This window comes from Spea bombifrons, chromosome 6, assembly GCF_027358695.1.
Source record: "Spea bombifrons isolate aSpeBom1 chromosome 6, aSpeBom1.2.pri, whole genome shotgun sequence".
In the NCBI taxonomy this organism is placed as follows: Eukaryota; Metazoa; Chordata; class Amphibia; order Anura; family Pelobatidae; genus Spea; species Spea bombifrons.
Genome location: NC_071092.1, coordinates 9172306 through 9185588, shown reverse-complemented (window position 1 = coordinate 9185588; position 13283 = coordinate 9172306). Strand labels below are relative to the sequence as shown.

At 42.0% G+C, this 13283-nt stretch overlaps 1 protein-coding gene across 1 annotated transcript; it reads left to right on the top strand.

Annotated features, from left to right (window-relative positions):
- The first annotated feature begins 3075 nt into the window (after window positions 1-3075).
- EDEM1 (ER degradation enhancing alpha-mannosidase like protein 1) lies at window positions 3076-11670 on the top strand. Its single transcript, XM_053469798.1, has 12 exons — window positions 3076-3419; window positions 6522-6594; window positions 7705-7808; window positions 8018-8189; window positions 8337-8520; window positions 8609-8783; window positions 9066-9186; window positions 9314-9484; window positions 9694-9767; window positions 9851-9947; window positions 10112-10306; window positions 10411-11670. Exons 1-12 carry the CDS (start codon window positions 3091-3093, stop codon window positions 10498-10500), a joined length of 1785 nt encoding a protein of 594 aa, XP_053325773.1. The 5' UTR covers window positions 3076-3090; the 3' UTR covers window positions 10501-11670.
- The last annotated feature ends 1613 nt before the right edge of the window (window positions 11671-13283 follow it).

Sequence of the window (13283 nt, the reverse complement as noted above, 5' to 3'; positions counted from 1 at the left end):
ATGACAGACGCAGTCCTTTTACTTTAAATGTATACATCCCTTGGGGTGGAAGACAACCGGTATAGAAGAATGAACATTCTTTAGTGTTGTTTTGGTGGCTCCCAAAGTCGTCTTCTCATAAGACAACCGCATGAGTGTGGTATACAGGTTAGACTTTTACTACTGAAACCTAAACTACTAACTCTAAGTGTAATGCGCTTCTAAAAGTACGTGGAAATATTAGGGTCACTGATTATTGCTTTCTGCGATCATGTTGTCGATGGTCGTTGGGTAAGTGAGAGGTGGATCTGTCGGAGCTGGCATAATGTGAAGGGGCACACACTGAATGTAGCCAGCTGTTTGCATGATAGGTATATATATATATATATATATATATATATGTATATATATATATATATGTATATGTGTTGGAAGTATATTTTGAAACCTAGCTTTGTAATTCTGCCACTGCAGAGGTCGGGCACCGGTGTTACTGCTCAGGGTGGCCTTTCCTCCACTGAGATGCCTTCAATTTTTTTAAATTCATATATATATATAAATATATATATACGGTACACTGTCGGATGTTGCTACTGTCGGTACTGTGTGCAGAGCAGTGTGTGGCACATATGACAATATACAACCCTTTTAGTACGCAGAGCGATTAACGCTAGGAGAATGCGAGTGTACTGTAGGATTTCTTCTGCCCGGTATGTTTAGCTTTACATGACGTCGTAGCACCTACACGGAGCTGTCTTCCTTTCTTGCCGCTAGAACAAGCACCGTACAAAAGCCTTTTGAGCACCTCTTCCCTCCAGCATAGTCATAGTTTTTGTGATACTTTAGCTGTTTTGGTGATCACACAGAGCCTCTGTATAGCTAACCATTCACTGCTGCTATTTACAAGTAGTTTTTCCCCCTCTACGTTCGCTTGTGCCTAAATTGTACAGAATTTGAACTAAATTGTGAGAATTTGTTCCTCTCTCCCCAAAACCAGTTTATTTTTTCCTCCACTAAGCAGAATCAACTCATCAACCGGTTTGTTACAAGCCTTCTTCCAAAAATGACGCTATGACAGTATGCATTGGCTACTATGGTGCCTGTTACGTAAAAAGCTTTAATTTCAGGAGAAGGACTTGGGACTTAAATAAAAGAAATGAACGGTACGACCCGGATCTATTATCACTTCCCCAAAAATGTTTGTTGCTTTTATGTCTTCAGTATACGCACTTACTGCTATGTACCGATCTGTATATATGTAGATATACATATATATAACATATCATTTTTGGTGACATACTGGATTCTCACATGAACATAATAACGGTGCAAAAATATATTCCTAAAGACCCCGGAGCATGCAGCAGCCTTGAACAAATAGATTTATGTTTTCTACTGTGGCTTACAGGATAAAAATGATCAGGAATGAATAACCTCTGTATGTATGGCTTGGAGGAAAGAAGAGAGAGATGAAATGTGATAGAAACATTTAATACATTTAATTCAGTTTTATTATACTGATTTATTAAATATGTATGGGGTGGGCATAGAGCTATCCGGAATCTAAGATCACACCAAGGGCTGATTAAGGTCTCAGTCTGAAAGTGGCCATCAACTTCTGTGATGCCTGTAGTTACGCTCATGTGATTGTTCAGTATCAAACCTCTTGACGCTTATTGGCGATTCTTATCTATGTCGGTCATATGCACATAATTGAGCTTTTAATCAACAGGATAGTCAACAGCCAGCTCTTCAATCAGCCATCGAACAAAATCCCCATGATCCTGAGCCTGTAAATGCACTTGGTGTATGCTGTGGATCATGAGAGTTGTAATGTTCAAACATGAACCTGTTTTAGACCCATGTAACATCTGCTTTAATTCCCCCATACCTCTCATGGTGCCTTACGTTCTTAGCACCAGTTGTGTGTTGCATTCTAGACATGTTGGGTAACGCATTGACTGGTCTCCTTAGTGGTATAAGGGAGATTGTGTGTGTGAAGACTTCATAGTCCCGCGTCCCCCCCCAGCTATCCTGACACTTCAGTAAGTGCATGTAAATGTCCATGTTTTTTGTAAATATACTTGAATTTCTTTTGGTCTGGTCTCTGACACCCCCCTCCTTAGAGTGCGCTGAAGCTGAGGGTTTTATAGGCTATTTTAATTGTACAGAATTTGTTTCTAAATCAAAGCTTAATGTATTTTATTTATGGCAAAGATGATGTTGAATTCATTTCCAGCCAGAACTCTGCACCGTGGTGAGTTGTAGATGAAACAATTAAAATAAACCGGTTCAAAGAATATGCCTGTGTCAGTGTGTTTGTTAAAGGCTATCTAATATGGAGGAATGCATGGGCAACCAGTTCATTACCAACTGTCCTGATTCTGCTAGGATAGTACCAACAGCTAGAACTGTGTGCAACTGACCTAGAATTTTGGTGGCTCCCCATTTTGACAAGGTCCAGTCGGATCATAATGGTGTCGCCTTAACCACTTTCTCTTCTGACAGGTTTGGTATACAGGTATGATCGCGGTTACGATTTTGTGTATGAATGATTGCGCCAGCATCATATGGACCCCTTTAAGCCAAAGGACCTGGGGGCCAATCACACAGGACCTGCACTAGCCAACTCAATAATGGCCTGTCCCAGATTACCCATGCCCTTCACCTGTACTCTCCATGGCATGCCCCCCCCCCCCGGGGACCAGGGGCCACCAGGCAGAAAGGGATGAGATTTAGAGTATCTGACTCAGAAACAGACGTTTAAAGGTTAATTACCTAAATGTTCCTTCTGTAAGAATAATATATGGCAGATTGTATCTATGGGCAGAAACATTGAAAGGAGGTCAGATCGTGATAGGAGTGGTAGTCCTAAAGCAGCTGGTACGCATCTGACACATCTTAGCGCTCAGGACCCGGAAGCGTCTCTATGGACACTTTCAGCTGTTCTGTGGGCGTGCGGGACGTGCTGGGTAGCTATTGGTTGAGCTCAGTCCGTGGGTCCAGCCTCCATCCAATCAGTTGGCACTGCGTTGATGGGTGGTGTCAGAGCAGAGTAAGCGCCTATGGAAGTTGGTGGGCGCGGCCATACCAGGAAGTGTTTACCCCGGGATGCGGTGGTGCTCGGTGCTGCTTGGGCTGCTTTTGCTCCGTCTTGGGCTGCATGCTCTGCGGGGCCTGATCCCACCCGATACGGTGCGGGCAGCGGCACAGGGGGTCTCCGCCGTGTGCAAAGCTACGTACGGACGCTTCTTTGTGGGCCCCGGAGATGACTATGGACGCCGGTACAGCTCCTTCCCCACCGGACTCCGCATGGAGATGCGGGAGATGGCCCGGAACATGTTCTCGTTCGGCTATGATAACTACATGAAATACGCTTTCCCCGAGGACGAGCTCAACCCCATCTGGTGCCGAGGACGCGGCCCGGACACCGGAAACCCGTTAGTACCTTGTTTGGGATAACCTACTTTTATACTGCATATCGTCCTCTCTAGCTGCTGTTAACTACAATTCCCATCACGCAGCCTCATCATGGTCTTGAGGATGATGGTCATTTTAGTAAACTGGCGCTGTATGTGGGACTGGGTGACCAAGTGACCCGGACAGGAGGGGAGCTCGTTCCAAAGGAGGAGAAATGCAAGAACAAGAGGTCATAATCCAAAACTAGAGGGTCAGAGGCTTAGATGTGATGCAAGGAAGTTTTACGTTACTGAGAGGGTGGTAGATAAGTGGAACAGCCTCCCAGCAGAAGTAGTAGAGGCCAGTACAGGGAATTAAAACATGCATGGGATAGGCAAATGGCTCCTGAATCTAAAACAAGATCAAGGACTGATAAAGTTTTGAGTCTTTACAATCAGGAAAATGGACTGATTGGGTCTTATCTGACATCAAATTGTGTGTTAGGGTGCAGTCTCCTAAGTAAGATACTGATCAGCATTGTATCTGTGTGTGTGTGTATATATTTATAATCTAAAAATGTATTCAGAGGGCTGGAACGTGGAGCAGACACCATACTCGACTCTTTAAAACAATGTATTTTCCCTTTAAAATGTCTTGAAGTCTCCTGTAGCTCGTAGACGGCGACCGAGACCTTAAAATAACAGATTACGACATTATCAAAAAAAAATAAAATAAATCCCTTTGCGTGTGATTTATGTGTAAAAGATAAAGACTGTAGTGTTTGTGTCCGTTGTGTGCGGCTTGTAGCCAATCATCCAGCTTCACCTTGAAAGTTAGTTACGTAAAACGATAACAGACGGCCGTCTTCTTGGATACTTTTACACAAACACCCGTTAGCCGGCTGCTCGCCTTGTTTTGTCAACACAGGAGTGTAACAATGTTGCCGGAATGCTGTATCTTTAATAGATAACCATCTCCCTGACCCTTATAGTAGTTAGAACCGCCTTGTCTTAGATTCAGTATAACCATATGCCTGTCCCATCCATGTATAAATACCTACCACTTCTGCCGGGAGGCCGTTCCACTTACCCACTACACCTCAGTAAAGTATAAGTTCTAGCAAAACTGCTAAAACTCTTCCGTCCTTAAGAGAATAACCTACCTTCAAACGCAGGATTAGAGTAATTGGCTTGTGAAACAATCCTGGTTTATTTGTCCCGGCTGGGTGTGATTTATCACGCACTGTTTGGCTCTGTTTGTCATGTAATGTGTGTTTTGTGCCTATTGTCTGCGTTGTGTGTTTTGGATGCGCATAGTGTGTCTATAGACTGTCCGTCGCATACAATGGCAACTAACCTTCTAACCTATTGGACCCTATTATATATTGGAATATAAAGAGTTAATTTTGTAAGCCACGGCCAAAGGTAAGAAGTTTCTATCACATGTAGGAGTTAATTAGTAGGGTAGTTTAGTAGTTGTCTCCTGGATTGCCATATAAAGAGTTTAAAATAAAAAATAAAAAATAAAATATATATATATATATATATATATATATATATATATATATTTTCTCATATACAGATCATAAAAGAAATTATAAATAGGAATATATTTTGAAAAAAAAAAATGGTAAAGTGAGATCCCAACATGGAAAAAGGAAAAAAAAAAGTATAAATTTTTCGTGATTTCTATATGCGTGATGTTTATGTTCTAAATATCAGTCTGTATGCGCATCGTCTTCTTTACTAAAAATACTTTATTTTTAGGAACTGAAAATCTATTTGTTTACTGAGGTTTAATTTAAGGCAAATTCATTGGTAGGAATAGTCCATAAAAAGTGAAATCATTCAAATGATGCTGATATTATGTAATTTGCTGAAATTCATAAGTTACAATAATCATAAAAATCATCATTGTAAAAAATATGCATAAAATGAATTCATGATCGTCAGCCAATGAATCAAAGCCGTCTGTGACCTGGAAAATGTTATATATTTTGCTGAAGATAATTGAGCCCAAAAAAACCTCCAAAACATCTTTGTTTTGGTAATAATTGTGTAAAGAGTTAATCCATTGTTTGTAGAAATAACACCGGCTGCGCGTGCGACTGGAGTGGCCTTCCTCGGCCGTTCTGTTTATATTGGAATTATGTAAATTGGGAGCGGATCGTACCGGCATCCCCGCAGATAAGACCCGTTTGGCCCGTCAAGTCGTTGGTCTCGTCCCACATGCCTAGCTCATGCGTGCTTAAGTTAGCTTGCTTTATTAGCCTCTACCACTTCCGCTTAAAGGCCGTTCCACCTATCTACCACCCTCTCAGTAAAGTAAGAAAGCAAAATAAAGGGATTGTCTTGTATGCGAATTATTGTCTCCATTTAAAAACACCTTATAAAGCAATTCTTTGGTAATGTTGGGGGTGATTTGTTCAGCCCTGTGACCCTTGCTAGTAACGTATACAAAGTCATACTGGTGCAAAGTTTGGAACATGGAGTGATGAGTGTAACGTGCGATATGTTGCTAGTTGCTATGGCGATATGACTGTATTTCAAACAAAGCCCCAGAAATACTCTTTCTTTATAACCCCCGATGCGTTATATAGTGTCATGATTGGTTTAAACCACAAACACCTGCGTGGCTTCCCAAGCAATAAACCTCTCCCCGGAGTAAGAGATTCTATATGACACTCCATAAGAAACCCCTATACATTAAGGGAACGGCCCCTGGAAATATAAAGATAACACTTAAATATTATTTATTTATTATTGATTAATAATAAAGATATGTCTTGGTACATAAAGACAATCAAATAGCGTATATGGAAGTCCGTGTTCTTCAGCCGGTTAAGTTGTGGTCGTTCTCTTCTCCTCGTGATCCCGGGATAATTTGAAACGGTCTTTTGGTTCTGTGATATCAGTGGCTGCAAGCGAGCAAATACAGGGGGTCTTATACTGGAGGGGGGGCTGCATTACCAAATGATGCCTCTGTCAGCAGTTGCATCCAATGTTCCACCTTTCTCCTCTCGTTATAAATGAGGAGAGCCTGATGTCTATAATGTAATCGATCCGTATCCGGTCTGACTGAGTCCGCTTGGGTCAGGCTCTGTATGCGGGGTATGTTAACACCTCTCGACTGTGTTGTTTCAGTTCAAATCTTAACATCAATGATGTCCTTGGAAACTATTCTCTTACCCTGATTGATGCTCTGGATACGTTAGCGGTGAGTTACCTGCTATATACCTATAACATTAACCCTATAGAGGCTTGAGCCCATGAATCGCTACTCCAAGGCCCCTAACACGGTAGCAATAAGGCACTACGGCCCTTGATGACCTCTGTGAACCATTCCGAGCACTTGGAGGACCCTCTAGTGAGTTGAAGGAACTCGTTTTCCGTAGGATCTGAGACAGACGCACAGATTCATTCTAACGTCCATATCGGATCTGGACCCTCGCCCTGTATGTGTCCTCAATCTGTAGGCTCTGTGAAGAACCCATCTCTATACCCGTGTTACCAGAACACGTTAAAATACAGATTATTAGCACATTCCTAATGTTAGATGTTCATATATGTTGAGTTTTTACTGAGAATTAATATATGAACACATAAGCCGGTCCCAATACCAGGTTACCTTCCAGGGTCCTCTTAAAGCCAAAAGGGGGCTTCTTATTACACGTTATCTTTAATGATGATGTCACACTCTAAACAGTTTGACTTGAACATAGTGTTTTGTAAACAAACAAACAAGCAAGCTTAACCCTTGGTGAGCCCAAGAGGAGAGCGACGTCTTGCTTTGTATACAGCGGTGCATATGGATCAGGCCGCTGTGATAATCCTCGGTGTTGAGCTCAGACTGGTTCACGCCGCGGTTTCTATCCTTTGCCGTCGGTATCACAGCTGTAGCCACTTCCTGAGGTTGGTTTCAACCATAACGTCCGCCTGCGTGGAGAATCGACACCTGTCTCCCCGTCAGATAGATCTGCAACTCTTCCCTACTGAAGACAAGAACCATTTAATAATAAATACAGCGATACGGGCTAGTGAGATCAGGAAAGCCAAAGCTGTTTTTCCTCCTCTCCTTATCTGTTCCTTAATCTCTTTTGCTTGTTACCACCACTCAAATCAGCCCCTTCACTCCTATTAGCTTGGAGTGCAGCATTCCTCATTAACTATACGGTTGATAAGGAGACGTATGAGATCTGCTTCAGGTTATTCTGTTAGTAGATCGGTAGGTATGTAGCAGCGTATTAAAGTGGGACGCGCAGGGTGCAGATTCGTTATGTTATTGGTAAGATCTATTTTGTGTATGTGAATAATCCTTTCTCTGCAGGTCATGGGGAACGCCACGGAGTTCCAGAAAGCCGTACGCTTGGTGATAGACACGGTCTCTTTTGACAAAGATTCCACGGTTCAGGTGTTTGAAGCAACCATCAGGTATGAAGCCCAGTAGGGGACTGACACCTTCACAGCTCGTAGCCGTTAGTGTAGTTATAGCGTGTGCCGTGTAAATATGTTTGAGGTATTTGTTCCAAAAAGCAGCGACTGCTTCACCTAACGGAAGCTGAGGTCTGTGGGTGAAGGTGGCAAAGCATTCCTAGTAATAGGTTTCCTGTATACAATCTTAACTTTACTCTTTACCTCAGGATCCTCGGTAGTCTGCTGTCTGCTCACATCATCCTAACCGACTCCAGTCAGCCCTTCGGCAACATGACAATAAGTGATTATAACGATGAACTTTTGCACATGGCGCATGACCTCGCTGTTAGGCTTCTTCCTGCCTTTGAGAATACCGGGACAGGCATGCCCTATCCAAGGGTAAGTGACTCATGGTAGGAGAATCCACTGCATGTCTTCACAATACGATGTTTAGTCTCTGGTGTCATGGTCGTCTTGATTGGCCTGATTTATGGACATTGCAGGTCGGCATTGTCTTCTGTCTCCTTACCTTCTCCATGATTCCAGGTCAACCTGCAGAAAGGAGTCCCACCAGATAGCCTCAACGAGACCTGCACTGCCGGTGCTGGTTCACTGCTGGTAGAATTCGGCATTCTAAGCAGGCTTTTGGGGGATTCTACGTTTGAATGGGTTGCCCGCCGCGCAGTCCGAGCCCTGTGGAGTTTAAGGAGCAACGATACGGGGCTGCTGGGTGAGACCTCTTCCCACATGGGTGGTCTTGTCTTCTGTTTTGCTAGTTCTATAGTACGCAGTTTCTTACTTTTTCTCTCTGGTTATAGGTAATGTCGTAAACATACAGACTGGGCATTGGGTTGGGAAGCAGAGTGGATTAGGAGCTGGGCTGGACTCCTTCTTTGAATACCTTCTCAAGTCCTACATTTTGTTTGGGGAGGAAGAAGACCTAGGCATGTTTAACGAAGCCTACAAAAGTATCCAGAGCCACCTCAGACGAGGGTATGTAGAAAATGTTGGGATTGGAGAAGGAGTACTGGCTTGGATGTGCCGTTTCACCTATACTTAATTTAACGGTACATTCATGCCCTCATAGGAACTTTAATGCATATGATTGCTGAGTGTAACCCTCATAATCGTTCAGGATATGCTTGTCATGTGCCTGGTAGATTGTTGGTGTTAAAACGTAAAACTATCTATATGATTAAACCTTCAGAGGAATAAATAAAATGTCAGATCTTCTAATGTTTGTTTGCTTAACATGCTGATTATGTATGTTCTCAGACGAGAATCATGTAACGAGGGCGAGGGGGATCCACCTCTGTATGTCAATGTGAACATGTTAAACGGGCAACTGATGAATACGTGGATTGACTCTCTGCAAGCTTTCTTTCCTGGGCTTCAGGTACATCGCTTGAGTTTTCTCACTTTAATTTGAGTGGCAGGAAGCCATGTTTAGTTTAATTACAAATCATCTGATTTCCAATGTGAAAGAAAAGTTGCCATTTTCATGATCTTCTTCTCTCTCTCAGGTATTGAAAGGGGACATAGAGGATGCTATCTGCCTTCATGCTTTTTACTATGCAATCTGGAAAAGATATGGAGCGCTTCCTGAAAGATACAACTGGCAGCTACAAGCTCCTGATGTCTCGTTTTATCCCCTCAGACCAGAGTTGGTGGAGTCCACGTACCTCTTGTACCAGGTTAGATTTGTCTATTCTTTTCTGTAATGTGACAGTGTCCCTCTACTGATCTTTTTATGTGTCTGGTTTTACATCTCCCCTGTCAAGGTTTGTTCATGATCCCCACCGGTTTGCCTGGCTGTCGCTACCCTCATTTTCTTTCCCTCTTTGGTTCCCTGTCTCTATTGTTGCCCCAGTGCTCTTCTAAGCAATCTTCTGATATTCTGTAGGCCACCAAAAACCCATTCTACCTCCATGTTGGGATGGACATCCTCCTGAGCCTGGAGAAACATGCAAAAGCAAAGTAAGTAGTGGGTGAAAGAAAGGTTTCCCTGTAATGTTCCTGCTCTACCTCTGTTGGTTTTTAACATTGTCCTCTCACCTCAGGTGTGGATATGCTACTTTACACCATGTAGTTGAGAAGTCCCATGAAGATAGAATGGAGAGCTTCTTCTTGAGTGAGACATGTAAATATCTTTATTTGGTAAGTTATGACAAGATTTGTTTGTCACTATATCTAAGATGATTCTTCTGCATACACTTTTGTCTTTAACTGTCGGCTCTTCCCTAACGATTGTCTTTAACCTACGGAAATTTCGTCCTTCTTACCCCTGTGTTACATTCTGTGCAATTTGTCTCTCCATGAAGCTGTTTGATGAGGATAACCCTGTGCACAGAACTGGAAACAAGTATCTCTTCACAACCGAGGGCCATTTGGTTCCTCTGGACCCTCGTTTCAGAAAGACACCCTGGCATGACTTCTTTTATGAAGAAGGGAAAGGAGAGAAAAGTTTGGAAAAACTATCTCAGACCAAGCTTCGCACAGCAAACTCCAGCACCAATGTGAGTGCAGACCGGGTTCCAAGGGGGTGGAATGGGGGAAATTGTCCAGACAAAAGCGGTTGATTTACTCTAATACTTTGTACCTCACTCCCTTACGTGTTTAGTGTCACAGAGTCCCTGAAGAGCGAAGGTTTTCTCTCCCCTTGAAGAGCGTCTACATGCGTCAGATAGATAAGATGGTGGGACTCCTATGACCTCAGCGAGCTGGGAGCCGTCCCAGCATGCGTACCCCAGAATCCGATGGAACTCTGGCCCTTCCCGCGTTACGAAACTGCACCTTCGTCTGAGGCCATATACAACCTGCCTAGATGGGAGAATTCTCCTCTGTTTACTGAGGAACAGCTGCTCCCTCTCTTGCACACGATGGCATCAGATTTTGGAACTTGCTGTGTAAATAAATGAAACCCTCAGGGACTGTGCAAACGTACACACCACGTGTCTTCCAAAGGCTGCTGCGCCTTCCTTTAAGGTTTGCTTTCTTCAGGTCCAGTGCAGAAGTAGAAAGGAAAATGCCGGACACTTCTGTGCTCATTAATCCTCGCAACATATTACTCGAGAGTGGATTTTAAAATCCCCATCACTGCCGTATCATGTGTTTTCCTTTATTGCTGCAGACCGATCTTGGTTTTTTTCCACCCTTGGGATTTAGTCTTCTCCAGAGAACAAAAATAACTTGCCAAAACCTTTAAATGTGCATAAGCCATGTTTTTCCCCCTATATTATCAAAACCTACTATTGCTTACAGGTGCATAGGCCATACAACCATTTCTAATACAAAAATACGATCTTTAAGTCTCTATAGTCTCCCCTCCTACACGTGGGGTCAGTGCCTTAAAAAAATACCTTTTTTAATTTTAATAGACATTTTTTCCATGCAGTTTAGGCTGGTGACAATGTGTCTAAATTTCAGATTTGTGGATTTTTTTTATGTTTTTATTTTTTTTATAAAGACAAAATCTGTAATCGCATCTTTTTACGTTTTAAAGAACAAAAAAAAATCCTGACAATGTGTCTAAATTTCAGATTTTTTTTTTTAAATCATGTTTTAAAGAACAAAAAAAATCCTGAACTGTAGGCGGAGTTTGCACAAAATGTGCCCCTTTTTTTATGTTGTATTCTGTGTTTCCGGGACAGCGATGGGTTTTTAAGGTTTGGAAGCTATATTTGGAGGTCTCTCCGCAGCACCTGCCCGACCTCACAGACTGTGTGCCTTCCCACACTGACCTAATTGTCTAATCATTACAAAAAAAGTATTCAGGGATTCTTTTTTTTTTTTTTATAAATATGCTGAAGAACTAATATTTTTATTTTTTTCATTACAAAATCCAAGTCTTATATTAAAAATAAACAGGCAAAAATAAAAATGTTGACTCTTTTTTACACTTGTAATAGCTATATGTAACAGCCATGGTAAAGGGGTGACTATGGAAGGTAAAGCTTACAGTCTGTACACAACTGCTTAATGGTTTGGGGTCACTTAGCTGTTTTCATGGAAAACAAGGACATTTCTAGTTGTAACAAAAGGTTTTCGTTTTCAGTTAACCTTTTAAATTTGAATTAGCAAACAACGTGCCATTGGAACACAGGAGTGATGGGAGTGATAAAGGGCCATTGGAACACAGGAGTGATGGGAGTGATAAAGGGCCATTGGAACACGGGAGTGATGGGAGTGATAAAGGGCCATTGGAACCCAGGAGTGATAGGAGTGATAAAGGGCCATTGGAACACGGGAGTGATGGGAGTGATAAAGGACCTCTGTACGCCTATAAAGATATTCTATTAAAAACCAAATGTTTCTGGCAAAAATAGTCATTTACATCGTTATCTTTGCTGGATTTCTGATCCTTTTCATGTTATTTTAATGGGCACAATTTGCTTTTCTTTCAAAAACTAGAAGTTTGTAAGTGACCCCAAACCTTTGAATGGTAGTGTATATGCGTCCACTGCTGGAGTGATGGTGATGAGTGGTATAGGGAGAGTAGATGTTCGTAGTCTATCCCAGTGCATCCCAATCTGGGCACACCAGTCCACCATGTTTTTTTTTGTATCTCCCTATTAAAATAGGGCAGCATTTCCTAAATGTCCAGATTCTGAGTGTCCCTAGAGGAACGGGCAGCATATTTATTAAATGATTACAATACTGTGGCTTTAACAGTAGAGCCGGCCAGAATCGTTCATGAACCCGTCCATGAAAACCTCATTCTGCTGCAATCGATTGTAAAGCAGCCTATATAGCAAATATTGATTATATTGAGTGGTGCTATTTTTATTCATGTGTTTGCGATAGGCATAGTCCTGTATACCTCCGAATCTCGGTATTCTCCTTTTGTGGGCTCTGAATGAATCGAGTATCTCCTGGGAGTTATTCTGTTCTATTGGCAGCGGCCGTAACTCACTTTGGTTAGTGGTGCTTTAAATTTTCATGTTGTTTAAGGAAGTGAGATACTAAAGAAATAATTAATCCTATAAATTAGCAAGTGAACAAAAAGAAAGAGAAAAGAGATCAATGACCTCATTACAGTAACTATCCCTATCTGTCCCTGCCTGGGGAGAATCGAGAGAAAACATTTGCACAAGCAGAATTACATCGATCTATCTATAGTGTATTTATTATATACCGATAGATAGATATAACACGCATAGACATAAGTGTCACAATCACATTACATAGGCTTATTTAGGGCAAAACACTATAATTTCGGAAAGCGAATCACTGTAAATGTGGTGTGGCTTACACATGTTCCTCCAAAAAAAAAGCCATTATTAATACGTATTCAATAGCCGGTTTAACACGACATTGAGTTGGGCCGATGGCCAGCCCTATCCACGGACTATTATGTTAATGAAAATGTCAGGTAATTTATACGACAAAAACGCAAAACTAAAAAGCATGTTCGGCAGAAATGTGCAAAGCGCAGTGAAAATATGCTTTTTCTGATAGAGATATCTGTGGAAGAACAGAACTGTATTAGTAAGG

Bases quoted from the DNA above. Each gene is read 5' to 3' on its own strand.
- EDEM1 (XM_053469798.1), top strand. From the start codon at position 3,091: ATGCGGTGGTGCTCGGTGCTGCTTGGGCTGCTTTTGCTCCGTCTTGGG. The intron at 6,595-7,704 runs GTGAGTTACCTG...CTTTCTCTGCAG, and splicing joins ATGCTCTGGATACGTTAGCG to GTCATGGGGAACGCCACGGA. The intron at 9,948-10,111 runs GTAAGTTATGAC...CTCTCCATGAAG, and splicing joins CATGTAAATATCTTTATTTG to CTGTTTGATGAGGATAACCC.